This window comes from Trachurus japonicus, chromosome 16 (assembly GCF_045865225.1).
Source record: "Trachurus japonicus isolate A0001 chromosome 16, Traja_1.0".
Taxonomy (NCBI): Eukaryota; Metazoa; Chordata; class Actinopteri; order Carangiformes; family Carangidae; genus Trachurus; species Trachurus japonicus.
Window position 1 is genome coordinate 22,058,038 of NC_140922.1, and position 25,803 is coordinate 22,083,840.

At 40.4% G+C, this 25,803-nt stretch overlaps 2 protein-coding genes across 4 annotated transcripts in view; both read left to right on the top strand.

Moving 5' to 3' along the window:
• Positions 1-683: 683 nt before the first annotated feature.
• Positions 684-5,955, top strand: eomesb (eomesodermin homolog b). Its single transcript, XM_085802565.1, has 7 exons — positions 684-927; positions 2,172-2,841; positions 2,936-3,090; positions 3,373-3,494; positions 3,952-4,110; positions 4,335-4,396; positions 4,634-5,955. Exons 2-7 carry the CDS (start codon positions 2,318-2,320, stop codon positions 5,415-5,417), a joined length of 1,806 nt encoding a protein of 601 aa, XP_085658691.1. The 5' UTR covers positions 684-927; positions 2,172-2,317; the 3' UTR covers positions 5,418-5,955.
• Positions 5,956-6,953: 998 nt separating this feature from the next.
• ankib1b (ankyrin repeat and IBR domain containing 1b) overlaps positions 6,954-25,803 on the top strand; it is a 39,992-nt gene continuing 21,142 nt past the window's right edge. For 2 of the 3 annotated variants that reach the window (XM_085802566.1, XM_085802568.1), the window contains exons 1-11: positions 6,954-7,130; positions 9,350-9,634; positions 10,635-10,935; positions 11,917-12,099; positions 13,732-13,849; positions 16,483-16,691; positions 20,330-20,418; positions 20,531-20,675; positions 21,246-21,412; positions 24,042-24,130; positions 24,918-25,048. In XM_085802566.1, coding sequence (XP_085658692.1) covers positions 9,447-9,634; positions 10,635-10,935; positions 11,917-12,099; positions 13,732-13,849; positions 16,483-16,691; positions 20,330-20,418; positions 20,531-20,675; positions 21,246-21,412; positions 24,042-24,130; positions 24,918-25,048 — 1,620 coding nt within the window. In that variant the 5' untranslated portion in view covers positions 6,954-7,130; positions 9,350-9,446. Of the gene's footprint in view, positions 7,131-7,798; positions 7,953-9,349; positions 9,635-10,634; positions 10,936-11,916; positions 12,100-13,731; positions 13,850-16,482; positions 16,692-20,329; positions 20,419-20,530; positions 20,676-21,245; positions 21,413-24,041; positions 24,131-24,917; positions 25,049-25,803 lie in introns of those variants that run through there. The other variant, XM_085802567.1, reaches the window with a different exon arrangement.

Below are 25,803 nucleotides of genomic sequence, written 5' to 3' on the forward strand. Positions count from 1 at the left end.
GCTTGTATATCTGTGCTTCTCTTCACAGCTCCAGACTGTGACGGGTTTCGGTCATGAAGCACCTATTGTAGTAACACTAAAAACAAAATTTAAAAAATGTAGGCTATAATGTTTGATGTCTTTCTCATTCAGTCTGTGAGACACCGTGAGCTTTAAAGCTTGTATGTCTCAGTCACCATCACAATTTGCATGATGCAACATGTTATTGTATAGGTAAAATATCACAGTGGCAGAAGCATGAAATTAGGGCTCTCCTAGAACTTTAAATCAGCAGTTTTCAAATTGTTGGATTTATACTTATGTGTAGAGTTGATTTAATCAGAGTAGTAGGCTATAAACTTTTTTTTTCCTTCCCCAAAAAATCCAGATCAGCACCTCCTTAGGTATTTTTTTCTCTTTGTGTTGAAATGGTTTCATGGCTTCTTCAACAAGGAGTAGTGTTCCACAAAGTCTTTATACAGGTTAAGGCCACCATAAACATGCGGACAAGCTCCGAGCCCTGATGAGAGAGCGTTATTCTGGTGATGTATTTGTGAGGATAAGATGGAAAACATTCACGAATGGATTGGGAAGCAGCAGCAGCGGCAGCGGCAGCGGCCCCTGGCCGTGATGCTGAGGATCCCCTGCCCCTCCCTTGCTGAGAGGAGAATCTGATAATAGGCTGCTATCTGTGCGTCATGGCCACAAGGAGAGCGCGGCACTGAAAACGGGATTGTGCCTCTACACTCTGATAAGTCCGCCTCTACATGGCTCAGGTTTTATCTTCTGCTCCCTCCTCGACCCCAAACTCAACATGATGTCATGTGTTGGTATGGGCTCAGCTTCGCAGCTTGTTACAGTGCCTGAGAGATCTTTCATTTAGTTAGAATCATTTTTGGTGTGTCTTGAACTTGTTTTGCAAACGGGACCAGGAGGAGGTATCACTTGGTGAGTTTATGCGTTTTTGTATGTTTTATGGGATATATTAATATGTATACACACCGTTTTGTGACATTCTCTTATTAAACATTATTACTAGTGTTTGCCCCAAAATACAGCTCACAGTAGAATTAATTACATTGGAGTAATTTACAATGAATTAACCCGAAATTACTGCTTTATTTACACAGATATAGGTTTGATTTTTTGCGTTGTTGTTTTCATTTGTCACATTGGTCTGTCTGATCCAAGAAACATCACCGGTCTCTTCAAACGGAAAAATAATTGGCGTTTTCCCCTTTTCACGTCTGGTGTCCCGGTGGGACACAGAATCGCATCAGGTCTATGAATGAATGCAGATTCATTAACTCTGAATAATGATATAGGATAAACAACATCACGTCTCTTCTTAAGAAAGTAACACATATTCTCACATTTTGGGTGTTGTAATTGAAATAGAAATTGTATTATATTCATAAAAATGGCTCATGCATGACAAGCAGATATTTTTGTTATAACATTATGAAAGGTAAAATAAAATAAAATAAAAAAGTGGGGGGAAAAATACAATAGCCTAAGCAATTTGATTTTACAGAGGCATTTGCTCAAGGTTTCATGAACTCTCAAAATATACCACAAATTTCTAGAGCCGGGGGCGAACTTTCATTTCTCACTTCAAAACAGCCCCAAAAATCTGTGCTTCAAGATTGTCAGCTGATTTACAAGAAACTGCCTCTCACCTAGAGGCATAGCCAATATCATCAACATAAAACTAAGCTTTTATTTTATTTTTGAAAGTTGATCAGGTACCTGGTTTTGTTTGCAGTATACTGACCTGAATCTATAGTCTCACATGCGATTTCAACTGTAAAAATAATTACAGTGCCTTACACTGAATTTAATCTCTATAATAAATCTAATAATTATAATGTAGAAAATTATTAACAATATATAACAACACCAAGAACCCCCTGTGCCAAAGATGGTTTGTTTTTAAGTGACCGGAATTGAACATTTCAAGTTTGCTAGACCCCACAACCACAGTCTGATCCGCCCACAGAGATATGACGGTCACTTTCCACAAAAACATCTCAAGCAGTGCGTTGGTAGTGTCTTGTAGGTGCACTTTTCCAGCTTGGCACTTTTGCATCAGGCCTTTGAAATGCGAGTTACTCAGGAAACCAACTTGCCCTGATGTGTCAGCCATCAGCACTAAATAGGCTGTCCTTAACTTCACTCCGTATCTGTCTCAGGGACTGCAGTGGGTGCGTCAAGACAAAGCGCCAGACATCTGAAATACAAATAGTTTCGGTGACTCCTGAGGGGGGAAGAAGAGATTGTTGTCAGCTCAACGAAAGCCATAATCGTCTGAGTGAAGGGTGAGTGAAGGCAAACAGCCATGCTCGGAGGTGAAGGAGACAGCAGCCCCTTCTCCTCTACCAAGGAAGCAGCGGATGAGAGGCGCAAGTCTCCAGCTGTGGATGGAGATGACCCGGCTGCACGCAGCAGGTATCCGGAGCACGGCATGGGTGCCGACCGCTACTACATCTCTCCAACAGTCTCCAAACAAAGTCCCGAGGCAGCGAACCCCTGCTCTTTCATCCCATACACCCCCAGTGGGGCGGTTTACACCGCGCCCGGCGCTGCTAGGTACCCCTCATCTCTCCACCTGGGCTCCGTATTGCCTCCCGCAGGGTTTTCCCCATCCGCAGCCGGCCGCAGTCACTTCAGCACGGCTTACCAGCTCGGACAGAGCCCCGGCTGCATCTACCCGCCCTACACCGGCTCAGGTTCCGCTCTCAGCAACATGAATCTGCCAGGCACCGGTGCAGGGATGAGGGCCCAGGTCTACCTCTGCAACCGGCCGCTGTGGCTCAAGTTCCACCGGCACCAGACCGAGATGATCATCACCAAGCAGGGCAGGTGAGAGGACAGGAGAAGTCTGCAACAATACAAGTGAAACGTTGTGATTCTTATTTTGCCCACCTGTTAAATTTACTCTGCTTTATGTTTGCAGACGGATGTTCCCATTCCTTAGTTTTAACATAGCTGGTCTCAGCCTGACATCGCACTACAACGTGTTTGTGGAGGTGGTGCTGGCGGATCCGAACCACTGGAGGTTTCAGGGTGGAAAGTGGGTCACCTGCGGAAAGGCAGACAACAGCAGCCAAGGTACGGAAGCAGATCGATATTTGGCATCATGACATTTCCTTTAGCCCAGTATTGATTTTTAGAAATTGAGTTATTTACCTCTATGTACAAAAAACTTAAACGGAGAAATTGTAACATTATCTAATTAGCACATTTTCTATTTGCAAAAATAATTAAGCAGGCCTGTTAGAAAAAACACAAGGCGACAGGCCTATAGGTTATAGCCTATGTGCATTCTTGAATGGCTCTTTACTTGAGGTTGTCTGCTGTGAGTTTGTTTGAAAATGAATTTCTTTATTTCAGGGAACAAAGTCTATATCCATCCAGAGTCTCCAAACACAGGGGCCCACTGGATGAGACAAGAGATCTCCTTCAGCAAACTGAAACTCACCAACAACAAAGGAACCAGTCACAACACTTCACAGGTAAAGGCATAATAAATAGCTAAGGCTCACACATTTAAATTGTATGAATTAAAAATATCAAAATATTTTTCGTTAAACTGTGATTAATTGCTCGTTTATAAGTAGTAGCCTATTAACGATATGCAGTTAACATTCATCCAGACCTTTTATTGCAGCTGAAGGCCATTGTTTTTAGCTTTTATATGTGGACTTCCGTATGAGCTCTCGCGGAGGATATCATTTTGTTGTCCTCAGTTGTTGTGCAATCGAATGCATTAACACGTTGATGAAATAAAATAAAATAAAATAAAATAAAATAAACACAAATGAAATTATATTCGTAGGCTATGCAGTGATAATTTGTTGTGAGTGGCGGAGTGGTGAAACACCACCTTCAATAGCTACAAATTAATTTAATTACTTATTTTAACAACTGCCGGATGATTTCTATATATATATTTTTTTATCGTGTGTGCAGATGATTGTCCTGCAGTCGCTGCATAAGTACCAGCCCAGGCTGCACATCGTGGAGGCGACGGAGGACGGGGTGGAGGACATTAACAATGACGTTAAGACACAGAGCTTCACTTTTCCAGAAACCCAGTTTATTGCAGTCACTGCCTACCAGAACACCGATGTAAGCATGAAAACAGACTAATGCATATTATTTTTTATTTTATTTTTAGTCAAAATTGCTTATAAAATGACATGCCTTGACCTATTTGTGATTTTGTTGTTGTTGTTGTTGTTGTTGCTCTCTGCTATTTCCTGTAACTGCATGGTATTCTTCACTTGCACTCTCTTTCTGTCTCCACATAACATGTTACTTATAGGCTACTTTTCCATTTTGTTTTCTTTCAGATTACACAGCTGAAAATTGATCATAACCCTTTTGCCAAAGGATTCAGAGATAATTATGATTCGTGAGTATTTTACTTCAGTGTCATACACTTCTCATGATTTATTAATTTAATATCAATATCACATGAACATTTATCAATAATCTGTGTTATTGTATTTCTATTAAAAATGGAACAACTTTAAATCTATTTTAAATACAGCGAGTGTGCCAACTCTTTTTGAAAGAAATGTTCACAGGATTTTTTTTTTTTGCACATCGACCTTTCATGTCCTAAATTAAATATGTGTGTTTCTTTTAGGATGTACACAGCACCAGACAATGACCGCCTCACCCCATCTCCAACCGACTCTCCACGTGCCCACCAGATTGTCCCCGGTGCCCGCTACACCATGCAGCCCCTGTTCCAGGACCAATTTGTCAACAACCCACCACAGAATCGTTTCTACAACAGTGAGAGAGCCGTACCACAGACTACCAGTCTCCTCTCGCCTCAGACTGAAGACGGAGCTTCGCAGAGGTGGTTTGTCACCTCCATGCAGCAAGGAGGAAACAGTAGCACTGGCAATAAGCTAGATCTGACACCTTATGATGGTGAATACTCAAGCTCATTGCTTCCTTATGGTATCAAATCCCTGTCCATGCAAACATCGCATGCTCTCAGCTACTACCCAGACTCTCCTTTCACCACCATGGCTGCAGGGTGGGGGTCCAGAGCAGCATACCAGAGAAAGATGACTCCGAGTCTGCCTTGGTCTCCTAGACCCAGTCCCACTGCTGGTTTCCCAGAGGACTCGGACAAAGTGAAACCACAGATAGACGAGGAGCTGAATGGCAGTGGAGGCCTGATCTCCTCATGGACAGAAACACATGCATCAGCTCTTGCCCTTGACAAGGCTGATTCTTATTCCGCAGCCTGCAAGCGAAGGCGTTTGTCCCTTAATGGCCCGAGCACCGAGGATACACCCACTGAGATCAAATGTGAGGACTTGGCCTCAACTGCCACCAACAATAGCTCCTATAGCAAAGAAACCCCCTCATCCAAAGGCATGGCAGCTTACTATTCCTTTTACGCAAACCCTTGAATGATTTGTCTCAGAAAGACGTGGCCTCATGTTGTGATTTTGGTTGTTAAGAATCTGCCATCACAATTATTATATAGCTTTTTTTGGTTTGTGTGCACCCAGCATTTGTCTTGGTGTTTCTCCTCTGCGGTGATACAGGAAGTATCAAGGACACATTAAAATAATTGCATTAAAGGTCATGAGATGTGTGGCGCAGTAAGCATTGCCAAATTGAGACAAAGGCTTATTTTGTCTCTCAAAAGTCTGTTTTCCTTGACTATATATTATTTTTTGAAGTCCCCATTCATATAACTATGTATTTGCAATCCTGAAAGTGCCAAAGTTTAAGTTGCCCCATTTTTAAGAACAGTGTTATGTATGTTTTATTTTTGCATACAGTACTGTATCTGGCTTTACACTGGGATTATGTGTTTACAGATTATTTATTGAAGGCCAGTTGATATGAAATTTGTGCACTCTTAAATGTGAGAACAATATGCTGTATATAAGTTCATTGCAATGTTCAGATATTTGATAATAAAAGCCATATGTGTTGTTTTGAGTATGTGTAATTTCAAGTGAACTCTTTTTTGCCCTATTTTGACACACTGTGAGCTTTAAATATTATGGACTATTGTGACCATTTTTTAATATTTAACAGAATGCGCCACTTAAGGTCTGTCTGTAATCATTAACAATTGGCTAATATAAGCTCTATGATGCATTTATAAATTGTGATTGATTCACTGAACCTAAAATATACACTTGCACGGTTAAGGATAAGCCACTTAAATTGACTGTCTCACCTTTATAGACCTCATTGATTTTAATTTATTTATTTTTCTTGATGAATAAAAAATAGGCTATCAGGGCACAAAACAAATCACATTAGAGTCAATTACTGAAGGCACATAGAGCACAACTTATGTTGTCATTCTTCCAGATCTATGAGGCATATTCGTTTGTGTGGACTATGTCGCACTCTAGTGGTATTTTATTGTACTTACAGCTATTACAAGCTAATCACGACAGCTGCCTGTTGAGTTGGGATGGAAACTGGGCGCCACTGACATAACAATGACTTCTCCTAACGACCAACACCAACAGCAGAAAAAGTGAATAGTTTTTTTTATCATCATTATTTATCCCAGTCCTTCTATATTCATGGAAACCTACTTGCAGGTTTATAGCCTACTATTTGACTATTAATAGCCTACTGCATGTATTTCTTTTCGCCAAATAACACCGCAATGATGCTGAGCAAAGAACAAATAGGAAAACTCCAAGGACCTATTAGCCTACTGAAAAATAAATCATACTTAGATGTTACTGCATGGCAAGTGCAGCAAAATAGCTAAGTTAGGATAGCACATAACTTTATCAGTTACATTTAACTTAATCGAGATCAATGGAGATTGAAGAGCCATTAGCCGTTAATCGCCGTTGAGAGTTTGAAAAAAAGAAAAAAGAATCGAAAAGAAGCGTCTCCCTCTGCCTGTTTTGAGGGTTTGTGTTGAAACCTGGCAACCACCAGACTAGCAGCAGCAGCCAGCAGCAGAGAGAGTCAACGGAGAGTTGACAGGAACAACATCACTGCTCTGAGCGCACACATTATTTATAGGGAAGCGTTGCCTCACTCAGTCAGTAAGAAAAAACAACCCAGTCTTCTTGAGCTAGCGACTGACAGTTTAATCCACGAGGCTAGGTCTTACAACTGCGAGATGTATCGTCTGTGTAAGTGGAAATACTTGTTACTCGTTGTTTACGGAGAGTTTCTGAACTGTGCTAGCTAAGTTGGCTAGGAGCACGGTTAGCCTGTGCTAACTGACCCGCTAGCCAGCGTATGCACTGACGTTAGCCAACGCAAATGCTAGCGTCATGATGTTTTGTTTGTTTGTTTGTTTTGAATAACATACAGCGCAAGATTGTGTATTATGCTTGACACTAGGCCCCTCAGCAAAAATGGACCGGTTTTTGCAGCTAAGTTAACGATATGTAAGGTCAGATAGCAGGCAAATTATGTTACTAACCAGAAATGTAGCAAAGCGTCACCGCGGACTCTTCATAAAAGACAACACAACAACACAGTACAGCTATCAGCTTGAGCTAACTAGCGGAAAATGATAAACACCACCAGTGCACGGGGGAAAGGCCTGCATGAAGGAGTTTTAGTGGCAAGTCAAGTGGCAAGCTACGCTGACAAACTGTCACATTTCTGTGTTTTATAACGCAGCTGTTACTGTTAGAGAACAATGAGTCGGATGTCGTTGGCTTACGCTGATGGGGGAGTGTTGTTAACTATTGTCAGGTAGGTTAATTAGTTATGTATTTGGACGGTAACCTTATCGAGGAGTATATATTACCAGGTTATGCAACTTTACTCACAGATAAGGTGTTTACAAGTGTTCACCAAGGTGGGACACATTTGTCTGTTGCTTATGGGAGTGTTTATCTGTCCTCACGTGGCACAAGCTTGACACACATCTACTGATACAAGGCAAGGTAAACTGTGTCATCTGCTTCTTTGTTGACATAACGGAGAGACTTTTGGACGTGGTAAGCTATTTAAATATATCGGTTATATTCTATAATATGTCATCTACTAGTATTTGCAATGCTTATGTATGTATTAGTATTTGGATGACAGAATAAGGAGCAAATAACAAATCACCAGTGGCAGTGCATAGTGATCAATTATAAGACTGCTCCAGAGAATGTGGAGGAGACAAAGTCCTGTCCCACTTTGATCCTGCCCCCTTTCTCCTTACCTCCATTCTGGTAAGGCTGTGTCTATTTGTGGCTTAACCATGTGAGCACCTCATAGATGTAAACATACCTATTGCGTTTGTACAGTTAAATGACTAACAACAGGGTGTTTTATTGTCCAAATGTAACAATGTGTGTAAATGCATTATTTTTAAATGTTACATAATGACAAATTTCCCAAATTATAGTGAATAATACATTTTCATGGAAAATGCCTCAGTGAGAAATACCTGGAATTAACTCATTCTTACTGTATGTGACAGGCATCTACAGTTTCTTATGTAGTGTCAGATTACTGTTATTATGTCAAGATTAGAGTCAGACACTTTCATCCACACTGGACTCTATATCCAAAGATTGTGGAAAAGGTCAGCTGTCCTTTATGTGAAATGTTAGAATTTGCTTACCATCTCCTCTCTCTTTCTTGCAATCCTATGGAGAGCTGGGCATAGTATTTGGGGGCATTTTTCCTTTTCTTATGCACACAATTTGCCTACATCAAGGCAAAATTCCTTATGAATAAGGATTTGCATAGTGATGATGATAGTTCAGTATGAATGAATGAAGAAGTGCATATTCTGCTGTAGGAGACAATGCTGTCTTCTGTGTATTTTTGCTGTAGCTCCCACAAAAATACAAAAAAGCATCACACTGACCAAACAGTCATGGCCATATGGTGCTCTGGTGGAAGCGAAATGCTGACTCGCTGCATGTCGTTGCGGTGTTGAGGATCTCTTGCTTCACAATGACTCTTGGCCTCAGTAGGATGGGCAGGATTGGCACAGAGAGGCGGAAGCACCTGGTGATGCCAGAGGAAGTCTTGTCCCTCTCTCTGTGTGAGCTTTGTTGGCATTATGGTTGGTAATACGAAACAAAAAATAAAAAGACAAATGCAGGGAGGTAGTTTAGAGTGCTGTGGTGATGCTGACACAGGGGCTTGTGGCAGAGCAGCCTGAGAGACCTTGGAGATGCATCTCTCATTCTTATGATACAGAGGGAGAGGAAGTAATTAAAACTATTTAGACGCAGAGCTGCTTTTCCCTTAACAGTGATAAAAATACTGACTTGCTACACTGGAGATTTTTAGTGACAGACGGTGTCAGTGACTATTTTTCTGCTTAGCAAGGCCTTGTTGGACCGAGGCAAAGCCAGAAAGGAATTTAACCCCTTTTCCTTCTTTTCTGTAGGACCCTCACGATGCTGGTCAGTAGGATTTGAGCAGGTTGAAGACGACTTAAGAGGCTGCTTCGTCAGTCAGAGCGCAAATCCGCGGTAGGAGAAGAAATGGGGAACACAGCGACCAAGTTCCGCAAGGCTATCATCAATGGGGATGAGGTGCTGGCTTGCCAACTCTACGAGAGCAACCCGCAGTTCAAGGAGGCACTGGATCCCAACTCTACATACGGAGAGTCCTACCAGCACAACACTCCACTGCACTATGCTGCCCGGCACGCCATGACACGCCTACTCAGGTCAGGATGTGGCCTGGACAAAATCAGACAAACAAACAAGCACACATAATGCACACATTTGGAGTCACATATTTCTGTACTGGATTCTGTCAGTGAGAGAAAACTGCCTATCTAAAGGTTGATAGATGAAGGACCAATTTGTTGTAGTTTAGGTTGTTGCTATGATACAGATATTTTTAATGAATCAATGTATTACTTATGTGAGTTTGTTTAGATATCAAGTGTCGTTTGAGCACTTCTCTTAATTTTTTAGAACCATGTTTATCAAATGGTCCCATCTACTGCTGTATTCCTGCATCGTAAGAGAATATCTTTCATGTTCCATCTCTATATAACTCTGTCCCATCTGTCTCTCCACATAGCCATCTGTTAGCAACTCTCAGGAATGCAACATGCTGGGGTGGAATAGGATGGGACTCCAAGAGCTTCCTATCCGACAACCTAACAATCTTTCCTGTGTTTGTCTTTTCTCAGGCCCAGTCCTTTCTTTGCTAATATGATCCTTGCTCACTTTTGCATTCATACATGAAATGCTAGGTGGATTTGCAAAATGACAGAGCAAGTAACTTCAAAGTCCAGTAAACGTAAATCAGTGTCTGGACAGATGGATTAATTTGATTCTGATAGTTCTCATTTCAACATAAAGCCCCCAAATTATAAGACTGATAAACTGATTTTGATAATAAAATAGCTGTACCCACTGTGCAATTCTGTAGATTAATAAAAATTAAAAAAAAAACTACGAAGGATACTCATTAAAATCCAGTACAATGTATAGTTGCACTTAAAATTTTTGACTTTTAAATGAACATGTTATGCGCCAACAGACAGACTTAAAATCAAAGGTAGAAATTGGTATAAATGATAAGTCTTAAAATGTTTCTTTGTTTATCAAAAAAGTGAAACATGAATTAATAGGTGTTGCTTGACCCCCACACCAAGAGTCATTGAGCTTGAAATTGAAATCAACAGTTTTTCCTTTCCCTGTGTTATATTCTAGGTCTTTTCTCCTAAGCAAAGATGGAAATCCTAACAAGCGTAATGTGCACAATGAGACATCTTTGCACCTTCTCTGCATGGGGCCCCAGATCTTGATCTCAGAGGGGGCGCTGCAACCTCGGCTCTCACGGCCATATGAAGATGAACATCGTCGGGCTGAGTGTCTTCAAATCATCCTAACGTGGACTGGAGCAAAGCTGGACCATGGAGAGTATGAGATTGCTGATGTCAATGCCACTGACAACAAGAAAAACACTTGCCTGCACTATGCTGCAGCCTCAGGCATGAAGACTTGTGTTGGGGTAAGATCACAAAAGCCTTTGGACATGTTTCAGGGCTAAAGTAAAATATTCACAAGTATGATGGTGTAGGTATAGATCAAAGGCTTCATAGATGGAAACTGAAGAGCTTCAGTAAGATGGGGAGCAATTTGATGGAGGGAAGATAAAAGAGGCCAGGGTTACCCTGATGTTAACACAAATTATTCAATGTCTGCCCTTTTGTACTCAGATGATTTGTGGAGTTATGGCTGGTGTGTGGCCTTCTGTTAGAAAGCCTCAAGTGTGTGAGACTGATATTGATATGCCATCTGCAATACATGCCAGTAAGGACCAGTTTTGGCTGTGAATCAGCCAATCTCACTTAAAGATGATAGATGTCGGTATAAGCAGCCAAAAACGTAATTTAGGCATCCTTCCTACTAAGTTTGATTAAAGCCCTCGCTGGTGAGTTTTCTTTGTTAATTCCAGATGTAACACACATGCAAGGCTTTCAGATCATTTAGACTGTCACTGTATGTCTTTTAGTCCCTACCTTTTTGTTCAGACTCTGAGTTCAGTTTTATAACAGAGCTCATAACATAGCTGAACCTAGATATTCATACTTAAGTACAATTTTATTTGATTCTCTTTAAGTGACTCAGACATTCTTTGAAATTCATGTTTATTTTATGCAAAAGTATCACACTAACTCAAGTTCTGTCTCTGTTGCTTCTTGTAAGAAAGCAAGCACTTCTAAATTTGATGAATTTGATTCTGATAAGATGCACAAATGTTATGGGTTCGGAAACTAGTAATAATCATGATCATCTTAAATTATTGTGATTTGCATTGTTGCAACAGTTGTGTAGCCTTCATGTCAAAAGCTATGATGGAGTAAAAGAGTTGAAGCTGTTTTGTAATTTAAGGTGTTTCAAAGTACATATATTCAAGTTCAGTGTTCCTGCAAGCAGTGTGTGACCCAATATTCAGAGAATGACTTTTCCTTTGTTTTCATTTGCTCAGTTCCTGGTGCAGAGAGAAGCAGACCTGTTTGCAGAGAACGAAAACCGCGAGACTCCATGTGACTGTGCAGAGAAGCAGCACCACAAGGAGCTGGCCCTGTGCCTGGAGTCGCAGATGGTCTTTTCAATTGCCCCTGAAGCAGAGGGTATAGAGGCAGAGTACGCAGCCCTCGACCGAAGAGAGGTAGAGAATAACATACCAAGAGGCAGTTTGTCCCCCTCAACTGGTGTCACTTGCAACATACACCAACCAAACTTCTGTGTAATCCCCACAGTCCCCACTGTTGAAAATCTAACAAAGACCTTAAAAGTTTCTGTCACTACAATTGCTGTCTCAGATGCTTTCTGATCTGACCCAATCCAAACCAAAACCACACAGCGGTCTTAAAGCACTTGTGTGGGCAATTATAACTTACTTTTAATCAATACACCATTAATTAAGTTTTAAATAATATATTATAAACAGAAGAGGCATTCTGTAAAAGTTTCAGTCATGAGTTTGTAGGGCAGTAGTTTCCTCTAGGTACTATTTGACTGTAAGTGTTTGTTTAAGTGTTTAAGATTTTTGTGGGATTCTGCTTATAAACACATTGCATCACATTGCCGATGCTTTGGTTAGACACACACACAATCACAACTCAGTCACACACACAAAATAGTCAGTCATAAGACATGTGACTGCTATTATCATCAGTTAGCTCACACGGTCTGACTTAGTCATGTGTTAGTAATCGTCTACATTTGATTTACTTTTAAAGTGGATATGTAGCAGTCAATCAAGTTAACACAATTCACTAAATTGATTTCTTGTCTAATTAAGTATGCAACAAACATGACAAAAATAATATGAAGGAAAAGAAGCCTGTTACATCTTTTGTAAGAAGTCCACTGTCATTTTGCAGTACTATAGTTACCCCATCTCTTTTCTGTGTAGGCATCACTGCCATAGAGAAAGGGCTCTAACATTTTCCAGCCAGGTGGGGAAGACAGTGTTAAGTAAATCACACAGATGCTAAAAAAAAAAAAAAAAAAAATCAACAATGCCCATACCTTAAAATCACCATTTACTAACATCTGTCAGAAACATCGCTATTAGAACATACATTAACTGCAAAAAAAACCCTTTTCAACCCAAAGTGCAGATCTTCTGACCACACATCCAGGATACAATACAAGCTGCATACAGCACTGGAGCCCTCTATTGGTCCTGCACTGCAATAATGTACAACAGCCACTTCATGAAAGATACTATCAGCTGAAATTGAGTCTCTAAAAAACTAGTATAAGCAACAATAACCCATTACAATGATGCCAATACAATTAAAAGCCTAATTATGTACAAAGAATTAGTCTACCTTAAATAAATGAAAAAATAAATAGTATAATAAAAATAGAAGAGAGACAGGCCATAACCATCACTATGTACTACTTAATGAGTATTATACTATTTGTCTGCCAAAAATGGCAGCTTGCTAGGTAGAAATTATGCAAATGAATTAGACATATCTGTGGTTTTGAAAACTTCAGGCAACGTTGTTTTTCTAATATATTTCACTTAAACACTCTTTGTCCTCTGTTTTCCCTTTCCCTTTTGCACCGTCTCTCTCTCTACTGCCACCCTCATTCCCCTCACATTATCTTCCCCTGATCTCACCATCCATCTCCTTCTGCTCTTTCATTATTTTTCTCCACTAACCTGGCTTGGCCTGATTTTTTTACCCTTACCTCATCCTCATCTCTGTAATTCTCCTTGTCATCATCCTCCCTTCCTCCTGTGCTTACCATGTCCTTTCCTCTCCCCTGCCCTTTTCTCTAGCTCTACGAGGGCCTTCGGCCTCAGGATCTACGGAGGCTGAAGGACATGCTGATAGTGGAGACAGCTGACATGCTGCAGGCACCACTCTTCACGGCAGAGGCACTGCTACGTGCCAATGGTACTATTGAACACACAGATACACACTCAGCCACTCACATGGTAGCAGCTACTGGTTCTTAAAAACACTGGCACAGGGAATGTCCTAGTTACCTAGTGGTTAGATCAGATATCATGTAACTGCAGCAGGGAACAAAGCTACACACACACACACACGCTTCTTTTTCATCTGAGATATGCTTTGAAGAATCTTGCAATGTTTTTACTTTGTGCTTGTTGTTTTGCTGTTTACTTGTAAAGAACATTTGTTGTTAAATTTGTCTTATGTTTTATGTATATGGGGATTAGAGAGGCCTAGCCTCATATAAACTTCTTGCTATACTCCAGTGATTTCTCTGCAGTCAAAGAAGCAGAATGTGAACAGCCTTTGTTATCTAGAAGAATTTCACTTGTATTTTGCTCAGTGGAGAATGTCATTGTCACATGCTCTAAATGTTGGTTTTTAGTGGGCTGGTCCTTTCCATCAAATATGTGGTGAAAATAACTGCTACATTCACAAACAAGCTGCAAAACATTTTTTATTTTATTTTATCCTATTTTACCTAGCCTACAGTATATGCTGTTGTGACTAAGATTGGTTTGTGGAGTCATATCCTCTCCATTTGTACATATTTGTTCATTCCAGTCTAACTAAAACCATAAAGTGCAGAGGAAGGTGGCTCTGTTGAGCTAAATCATCCAAATATAAAATGGGTGGCTTAATTTCTGTCCACCACAATTAAGTAATAGCATGCTGACACTGAGGTGGCCAAGTCATAGAAATGTTAGAAAATCAATGCAGTATCTCTGAAACTAATTGCTCGCTATTTAATCTCTCATTAGATTTTGACTAACCTGTGTGTTAAAGATGTAGTGTTAATGCCAGAAGGAGAATGAGATTAGAGTCTAGAGTGACGTGTCAAATTTGCCTTCATTAGATCTATTGGTGCAAAGTCATGGTGGCTATGAATTAGAAGCTGAGTAGGTGCAGACACACAGTCCAGGTTGTAGAAAAGTACAGATCATTGGATTATTTTCCCGTCAGTTTCAAGTGGTCCATTTGATCCTACACCCCGAGCAACCGACACCAATTACTAGATAGAAGTGACAACACACATCAGTCACCTGCCTTGAATTACCAGCTGATGTTGTTTTAACATAGGCTTGTCCAAGTGCTCAGAAAGTGTGTCACAGCTTTGATTTGCAGCCTTAAGCCACCAATTTCTCAAACTGCTGTGGCTTCACTTACCCTAGCTAACATACTGTGTGTGAAGAACTGAAAAGGTCAGAAAGTTTTTTAAATTTTTTTATTCATACCTTTTGAAAACATTCACATTATTTAATTTAAATGTAGATTTCGAGTTGAGTAAACTTCAGTCAAATATGTCACAGATCTGGGTTGATTTTCAGTCTTTAAATACTCCATTCTTTAATTCACTGGACTGACTGGCTGGTTTTAGAGCTGCGTGTGCTACATATTAGACATACTTTTGGGAGCTTAGAGGGGAGAAAGTGACCCCAGAATGATGCTATATTTATTCACCTCTATCATGGGAGTGCTGTCTGTCTCTTTAATGAGGATGGAACATTTTAGGATTTTTGTTAATCTCTAGGAGAAGGGCTTTTGGACTTTTGTATCATTAATTCCATGTAAAAACCTTAACAAATTTCCACACTTCTTACTTTTATATTTCCATATTAGACATTTTCAGCCTTCTTATCAATGGTGGAGCTGCAAGCTTGTCAATCTTTCTTTCTGTTCTTCTCACAATTTGTATTTCCCAGCTAATTTTTGATATTTAAGACAAAATGTAAAGACTTTTAATTTCAGACCCCCTTTAATGGCCAAAAGCATGAAGATAGGGTCATACTCATTGATGAGTTTTAATTGAATGGAGATGGGGGAAATTGTTGCAATATTCATTATCTAAACGAGGCCATTTAGAGTTGGAGGCATTTGATTGGTGGTGAAACGTGTCTTGAGGCTGATAATGGCCTAATTGCACAGTTGACCGGGTCATGTTCCTTATTTTAGGAAGGGACGTTTTCGTCAGAGAGTATTTGCACTCACAAGACCACAGGTCATTCAGTATTTATACAGAAAAGCTCTCATAGCTGTGCTAATGTGAAATCGAACAGCTATTCTAAAAAAGAAAACCAGATGGCAGCAAGTCTGTGTTCTTGGCTGTTTGAAAGGAACAGGTAGTAGGGTTGTCACTAGAGTGGGATTTTGTGTGAATTTAGGTAGGTTCAATATTGTGTTTACTTAAGCTTACTCTCTAAAATATGAGCCAGGATGGACTGAAACAAAGTTTTTATGTGAAAACATTTTGCAGGGATAAAATGAGAATAGTTTAACAGAGAACAAACAAGGAGTTGAGTTGAGTGGAAATTCATTCATATGTTTCTTTGATGTGTATCCTCATTTATTGCTTTTAGAAACATTGTGTAACTGTTTGCATATAAAATGGGTGAGAAGGGTTATACTGCTCATTCTGCTCAATGTTTTTTTTTAATTTTAAATAAGCACTGGCCTTAACTACATCTTTCACTTCTCTTAGAGTAATAATCACTATTTAACCTCTCTAAGCTTTTTGTTTTTGGACTATAAGCCAAACTCTCTCATACTCATACCTATGTATTGTTTTGCATCAGATTGGGACAGAGAGAAACTCTTAGAGGCCTGGATGACAAATGCAGAGGAATGCTGCCAACACTCAGGGGTACAGATGCCCAACCCACCTCCAAGTGGCTGCAATGCATGGGACACCTTGCCTTCGCCCCGGACACCACGCACCACCCGCTCCACTGTCACCTCCCCAGACCAAATCAGCCTAATGCCTGCTGATGATGAGTCTTCTCTGGTGAGTGATGTTGTCAGATTCCCTGTCATCACTATTGCCAAATTAATTCAGTAAGAGGGCAGGAGAGAAACGGAAATGGGTGTTTTAATACCAGTCAAGTCAGTCTGACAATATTTCAAATGAAAACGGGGGGTGTAGTTCCTCCATAGGGAACTGGCAACTGGAGGTTTCAACACTTCTATCAAAGAAATGATTCATAACACTACTCATTTATCAAAGTAGATGGAGCGTCCTCTGTCTGCCACCCGTGCCTGACATCAGCCAGGATCCTGTCCTCTGTTTGTTGGACCGAAACATTTCCTGAGTCTTCTTGAAACTCCCATCACATTCAACCTTCAGTCTAGACCCAGGCATTGATCAGCAGAACTGTTAACTCTCAGTTCACCTCACAACTTAATCACTGAAAGTCACATAGGTATTACCAAATCAATACATTGACTACACAATTAAAAATGTTCAAATGGTCACATAGTTGCTGCACAACTTTTCAGAAAAGTTAGGTTAAAAGGTTTAAGGAAACTTTAAATGAACCATAGCAGATGTGGTAGTTTGGAAGATAATTTTAGCGAGTCTGTCCTGTAACTGTACTCATCAGCAAAGAGCCATCAGATAAAATTAAACTACAGAACAAGTACCCTCAGGGAACAGCATGTTTTTCTGGCCAAGAAGTTGCTACAGCAGCAAAGGATGAAGCTAGCATGGAACTACACTAAAAGTAACTGGCAGCGTACCCATAAAAACAGTACTCCAATGTTTATTTAAATTGAGTCCCTACGGTGCCACAGATTTCCTGAAGTGTTTCTGATGAATTCTTTAAATTTTCACCACCACACCTGTCTTTCTGCATAATGTTGCATTATTTCCCAGCCTTGTATCACTAGAAATCATTAGTATTCATGCCACTGATCTCCCTCATAAACATACTAAACACAAGCAAGGCTTCATCTACTCCTTGGAGAATCAGTGGTTTGTTAATTATGGTGTGTGTCAAATTCTGGAAAAAAGAGCATTAAAATACTTTCTAGAAATGTTATTAGAGTATAAGATTGAACTCTCCAAAGGCCAGTGAGGCAAAGCATAACAATAGGTAGAAAATGCATTTGCTTGAACCTTACTGCATCAAACATGAAGGAATTGGTAATTAAATTAATTATCAGCATGTAGAGAGGTGCTGACATGGCTAAGGTATGTCAGCCAAGGCTGCATAATCGTTGCTGTGGTTTTCTGTTCATTGTTCATTTGTTATAGTGAATATAAACGGGCATTAAGTGTTTTCGTAAATATGCATATCTGCAAGGTTATCACAGAACCTCATTGACTCCCAGCTGTGAGAGGTCTAGCACACCCTCTGTGTAATTGCACTACCGATATTCTGACCTTGTCTGGGATTTCCTGATCATTATCAAACATGCTGAACATTTTCCGTAGTCCTCTGTGTGAGCAGTTGTCAAGATGACAATTAGGCCATATCATTTGAGCCAAAGGCACCTGGTCTTAAGCTAATTTTATGCTGTTGGCAATTTGTCACTCACTATGTAAGACTGTGAGTGAAGGTGTGTCAGATAATAATCAGTATCACAGAAGAGGTCGGGAGCAAATAAATGGCCAAGTCAGCTGTCCTTCATCTAATTAGTGCTTGGCCGAAAGCCTAAAATCAGGCACTGTTAGATTTACAGTAGGTGTGTAAAACTGTATTAGAAACTTTTCAACATGCTAAAGGTAACCTAAATACTGTCCATGATAATTTTTAACTTGTATACAGTTTTCAATTCATACTGTGGTTTGTATTGTAAATATATATCAACTAAGCATTTTAGGAACAACTGTACTGTACACCATTTTACTGATACAGATTAGGAGCCTCAGTTAATGTTCACATCCAAGGTTGGAATGGGAAAAAATGTCTCAGTGACTCTGAGTAGGATTGTTAGTGTTGAGTGTTTCTGAAACCGCTGATCTCCTGGGATTTTGGCACACAATGGGCTCAGTCAGCATGGCATGAAAAATAAAAACATTCAGTGAGAAGCAGTTCTATGGACAGAAGTGTTGTTGATGAGAGGTCAGAGGAGAATGTCCAAACCGATTCGAGCCAAAGGCTACAGTAACTCAAATAATCACTTTATAACTGTGGTGAGCAGAAAGGCATCTCAGCACATCAAACCTTGAGACTGATGGGCTACTACAACAGAATAATACCACATCAGGTTTCTTTACTGTTGACCAAGAACAGAAATGCGAGGCTGGAGAAGACCCATCAACACAGGACAGATATGGACTGGAAAAATGTAGACTGATCTGATACATTGGGATTTGTTCTGAGGCATGCAGATGGTAGGATCAGAATTTTGTGCCAATGAATCCATCAACCCAATTTGCCCTGTCCCACCATCCCAGGCTGCTGCTGGTGGTGTAATGGTCTAGGTAATTCTTTATTGGCCTTTCAACCGTCATGCTTTAAATGCCACAGCCTGTCTTAATATTGCTGCTGATGCTGACCATTTGCATCCCGTTATGGCCACAATTAACCATCTTCTAATGGCCTTCTTCCATATGATTATGCGTTATGTCACCAAGCAGAAGTCTGCTGGTTTTGTGTCCAGTGAACTTTAGTGGTTTCCCAGTCATCTGTATCCAATTTAACACCTTTGGGATGTGGTAGAATGGGAGATGCATGAAGGTGCAGCTGACAAATCCATAGAAATACTATGATGCTGTCATGACAACATCGATCTGTATCTCAAAGGAATGTTTCCAACATCGTGCGGAATCCAGGCCATGAAGAACCGAGGCTGTTAGAGAGCAAACGGAGGCGGTGGCCGATATCACTATGGTGTTGCTAAGTACTTGGCAAGTGTATTGGAGCTTTACTGTAAGCATAAAAGTGGCATTTCCTAGGATGTTTTATGTACTTTCAAATTTATATGTGACATTGACACATGACATTGTTGATCTTTTAAGCTTTTGAACGACACTGCAGCGTATGAGGGAAATTGGACTTGTCAGATGGTGTCAGAAGACGTAATCCTTGTGGATGATGATTTATCCTTTAGTGGACTTTTCAATCCAGTGTTTCAGTGTGTGAATGAGACTGTTGATAGCTGAAGCTGACAGACTTGATTTATCAGTTACTTTATGAGAAATTAGAGGTTGCATCTGTCTGACAGGATCTTCTGTTGTGGCTCTGAGAAGGCGTGCCTCGAAATGCACTGTACCAATCGACCGGGTCTACTCTCGGGCCTATTTAAAGGTTACAGTTGATTATATCACATTTTGCTCTTTCACAAATCAATACTTACATTGTTGAAGTACACTACGTTCTTTATGTCTTTTGTGAGGGTCAGTCTTTTACTGTAACGAGGCCTGTGTATGTGTTTGTCCATTTGTGTCTATGTCTGTCAATATGGGTGTGAGAAAATACATCTGATGACTAACCATTTAGCCACATGCAAAAGAGAGGTCATCATTCTGGCCTGGGTTAGCCTTTGGCTGGCCATCAATCATCATACTGTGAGAAGGCTGGCCAGTCTCATGAATTTCAGGCAGAAAAACTGGAATTTTTTAAAGGCTGCTTAGATTTTCATTCAGTTTGACATACAGTAATGCCTCACAAATTGTAATTGTTTTCTTATGTCTTACAGTGCGGTATCTGCATGTCTTCCATCTCCGTCTTTGAGGAACCTGTTGATATGTCCTGTGGCCACGAGTTCTGCAGAGCATGCTGGGAAGGGTATGCTGCACCTGTACTGGAGATTCTCTGAAATGACTTGGAATAATATAATATTTTGCTCTGCTTATCCGTTCAGTTAATAGCTGCATGCAATATATGTGTGCTTCCTCAGATTTCTAAATCTGAAGATCCAAGAGGGTGAAGCCCATAACATCTTCTGCCCAGCCTACGACTGCTACCAGCTTGTGCCTGTGGAAGTCATAGAGAGTGTGGTGTCTCGGGAGATGGACAGGCGTTACCTGCAGTTTGACATCAAGGTGAAGTAGACCAATAACACAAATGTGTACAAACACATACAAAACGCAACACACCTGTAACTGTACTTAATTTGAAAGACTGAAAGATACAGATCTAGAAAAACAACCAGCCTCTTTCTTTCAATTGTCATATAATCAGTAGATTTTCTCACTGAAGCTTCACAGGGACTTGTTATCATATTTTAGGAATTATTTTCCTTGTTGAGTAAATAAATACTCACAAACTAGAGCAGCACTTAAGACATGTTTGCCAGACTAAGTTAGAAAGGAGAACATGCACAATGTAGGGGATTATTGTAGCACAAGTCGACATGTTTTTTATTAGCTCAAAAAGTTATCTTTCAGATTTTTAAGTTACTTTTGTGTGCAACATGTAAATAATTAATTAATACCAAGTAGAAAAAGGCAGCCAATAACCTTTTAAGGCAGAAACCCTTAAACATGTAGCTGGGAGTGTTGTAGTACAGTTAACTGTATGTGTACTACTGTCATCCTCATTAAAGTACCTTAACTTCAACTATAGATTGTAGAATTGCCAAATGATTTCAATCTTTCCTTCTTCTCTTACAGGCATTTGTGGAGAACAATTCAGTGATCCGCTGGTGTCCTGTGGCAGGGTGTGAAAGGGCTGTGCGACTAAACACCCAGGGCCCTGGATCCTCCACCTCAGACCCTCTTAGTTTTCCCCTCCTTCGGGCCCCTGCAGTAGATTGTGGTAAAGGCCACCTCTTCTGCTGGTCAGTACCACACCTGTGAAATGCTAATATTTCTGTAATTGTGTGTATCATTGTTGAATATAATAGTGCTGAATACTGAACACAAAACCTTTGAAAGCCAACAATATATGTGTTGGTGTAGCAGTCAAAAAAGTCATTACAACAGAATTGCGCTGTAAACATTAGAGGTTTCTGTCCGTCCTTTTGTGTGAATTTATGTAGTAAATATCGTAGGGCTGGGCGATAAACCGAAAATTTACCGATACCGAAATTTACGACGATAACCGACGTCATTTTGCGCATGTCGGTATATTCGGTTTTTAAAAAAGAAAAAAAAAAAGAAACAAAATAAAAGTCGTTTTTGTCTTTTTTGGCTGTGTGTTGGTAGGCTATGTTCATGTCCCTTTAAGAGCCGTACTACGTGTTCAGCGTGTGTAGTCACGTGACTCCACCCCATCCAGTCTGTAACAGGAAGGGACAGAGCCGGTGACACACCGGCCGGCAGCAGCACGGCGAGCGCGCTCATTTGTACTGAGACTGTTGTTATTTTTTCACCTGAGTTAATGAGACACACACACACACACACACACACACCAGAGCAATGAGAAAACACCTCCCTGAAATGATTAAAAACGTGCAGCGTCGGTCGCCACCGTCACGTGATTTTGTCAACAGACCAGCATGAAGGGAGTGACAAAGAGATTATAGCCTAGACAGAAACGGACATGACGGCGTTAAATTTATGGGCTGAAATGGGAGCGTGCCTATGTTCCCACAGCCCTATGTTCCCTCAGCCCTATGTTCCCACTGGACTCTCTCTACCTATCTGGACTCTATCTATCTGGCCTGTCTAGCCTCTACCTGGTCTTTTTACTAAACTTAACCAACTCCTTTCTTCATTGCCTAAACCCAACCAATGGTGGGACCAAAGGGCTGTGGGAACATAGGGCCTAATTTTCAGTGACAACAAAAGTTAGAAATGTGGGAACATAGGGCTGAGGGAACATAGGAATGACCCCGCTGAAAATAACCACGTTGACGTTCGTTATTGACAAACAGAGCGCCGTCCAGCGGGTCGAGGCACTTGAAGAAGTTTACAAAGTGATGGTAGATTATTACTGTGCATCTGCTCCGACCCCATCATGAAATATTGGCGCCGATAATTAAGAAGCAGCGGCAGCCACAACTAAATGTAGCGAAAACGTTTAGAAGTTGAAGCGGCTGCGGCTGCTGAGGTAGTCATCTGTTGGAGGAGGAAGAACAGCTTGTTCCAAAAAGAAATGCTGTAGCCTAATGTGTGCTGTAATAATGTGTGCTTATCTGTTGTTCAATAACTCTTAACTAAAAGTACTTTATTTGTATTTTCTTAACATATTTTCAGACAGTGTATAGTTTTAAAGTGGTACCTCTATAAATACAGCAGTTATAGAAAAAAAAGAAGCAATAAATAGGTCCAGGGGAGTCATGCTATTTTTTCCGGGGGGGGGGTTTGAGTAGGCTAGTTATCGTCCATTTATCGTTATCGAGGCGAACTGCTCAATATATCATGATATTGATTTTAGGCCATATCGCCCAGCCCTAAAATGTCTATCATATTTGTGTGTGAACAGATGCACTTGCACATTTTACGCACACTACTACAAAATGACACTTCCCGCAGCTTGATTTACTGTGAAACTGAAAAGGTTTTAAATAACCCCCACATCTGAGAGTTGAGTATCAAGTCAAACCCAGTAACTAGGAAGTAATGGAGCCAACCAAGAAATCAGTGGCCTCTGCAATAGAGAGCTCTGATGCTCTGTTGGTAACAGCACTCCATCGATCATTTCTAAATGATAGAGTGGCTAGATAGAGGCCATTCAGAGTGAAAGGCATGTGACAGCATGCCTGGAGTTTTCCAAACTGCAGTTAAAGAAATGTGAGAGTATGTGGAAAAAGGTTTTCTCTTGTGAAAAGACAGAAAATTGGACTTTTTCAGAACAGAACAGGTCAAAACACCAAGCACTTTGGTGGGCATTACTTGAACACTTTCATTGAAACTGAAACTTGAACAAAAAGGTTTATCATCTTAACATTTTAAAAAGCTGTTCTACAACAACACAGCTAATTTACACTCATATGTGTGGTGTGAACATGGCCTTTGCTCTTGGACACCAAACCAGATCTATGCTGTCTTGTATGTGTTTGTTTGCATTGGCTTTCATTTTGCTGAAGGTCAGAAGAGTTCAGATGCTGCGTTGTTTTCTTCCCTCTGTGTTTTGTATTCATACTCCCAGAGCCTTAAAGGTTTCCCCCACAGTGTTATAACCTCAAACCCACCCTGTTAAATACTACCTACCTCACTGCACCTCACCTCACTATATGATTCTTCAAAGTGGTCGTTAGGCCCACTTGTCAGGTTCACTCAGGAGTTTAGTTGACATGACATTTGGTAATGGAACTGGATGTAACACAGGTCCAACTTCAATAGTTCCCCTGACACGAGAAAGGCAGAAATGACCAATTGATGGTGGCTGACAGTTCTGACAGCACCGTGTGATTGGTGTGTGTTCATCATTTGCCCTTTTTTCTTGAACAGACAGGAGCCAGACATTTGCATTGAATAGTTCATTTCAACTCCAATCTTCATCTTTGACTGTGCATATTACAGGGAATGTCAAGGTGAGGCTCATGAGCCCTGTGACTGCGAGACCTGGAAGTTGTGGTTACAGAAAGTCAGTGAGATGAGGCCTCAGGAATGTGAGTATTGACCGTAATTTACTTTTTGGATGTTTTTAGACGTTTCCCCTGACAGAACGTACTAGTATTATGACTTAAACCCCTGAGTGCATTCTGTTTATAAAAGTGCTATCTATTCCTACCTCACCTAACTCAGTTGTTATACCAGTAGAATTATATTTATCTACTGGGTGTTAAATCGTTGAACAGTTAAGTTTATTAGCCATTTTCCTTACTTGCCTGCATTTTTGGGTAGTAGTCAAATGATATATTTGGTGTTAAATTGTCTGGAACTCAACCGTAGTAATTACAAACAGTTTAGCACTAAGCCAATTAAAATCCACCATACTGATGATAAATTATTAATTAAAATGAACGACCCACTCATCGAAAGCAGAATACAGCGTTGAGAAGCAGTAATTAGACTGTGGGCAATCGAATAGATGATTTAAGATGGCCCAAGCTGCTCCACCGTGCCACTTCGTTGACGAGAGGGTTGAAAGATAAAAGCAATTCTTTTGCTTTGGAACGATCTTCCCCTTCGATTTCCCCAGATTCTGTTTTATCTCAGCATTTCAAACAGCACATCAGAGGTGCTTTGATAATAGCCAATTATTCTGTCTGTGTGGGTGGGTGCATGAGCATCTTGGGAGATGTTAGCAAAATATTAAAGGAATACACATTAGTCAGGCAGGACAATTTCCCACTCAGTGCAGTGGACTGTTTAGATGCTGTGGTAATAGCCAACCTCACTCCGTCTCATTATGCCTTTATTTGTTCTGTTTACCTCCCCCTCCTCCTCTTGAAGTGGCTGGTGTGAGCGAAGCTTACGAGGATGCAGCTAACTGCTTATGGTTGCTCACTAACTCCAAACCTTGTGCCAATTGCAAGTCCCCGATACAGAAAAATGAGGGTTGCAACCACATGCAGTGTGCAAAGGTAAGTCAAGCAGTTTCCAATCAAGTGCTATTTTGGCTCATGTGTTATCAGTTTACAATGAGTGGATAGTTTATTCATTGAGAAAACCTGAATGAACAATTCACGTTTGACTGTTAATATTTAAAATAATAAAATGTCAAAAAAAAGTCAAATTCCGAGAAGAAAACATTGCAAAGTTACGAAACTACAGACACATTTCTATTTTGGTCTCGCTGATTGGTGTGAAGTTTACTAGAGCTCAGCATGGGGATTAGATCATCTAAATGTGCAAAATTAGATTTAGTGGAAAACAGATAAGCAGCTTCAGAAAAAATATTATTTTATGAAAAGTGTAAAATGTAGTTTTCACATCATTCATCATCACACCATGCATTTTGGCATTTAGTGGTTTATTAGACAGTATAGGAAAGCTGGATGAGAGAGAGGGGATTACATACAACAAAGGACATGAGTTGGATTTCAACCCAGTCCGCTGCGATAAAGATCAGTCTGCAGTACATAGCCCAGTGACTAACAGGTGAGTCACTAGGCACCCAGCAACTGTATCCTTCCTGTCCTTAATATTGGATGCCTTTACAATTCTCTGCAATTGTAGCAGGTGCTGTCTGTGCAGCACTACAATTTAGTTCCATTTGGCTACTGAAGATTTTGTGACTCAATTTTATGCAGGCACTAGGCAAACTGGTGTTTGTAAACTTCTATAAATAGTCTGCATTGTGAAATAGATTAATATCTCCAGGCTACATGCTGTCCTC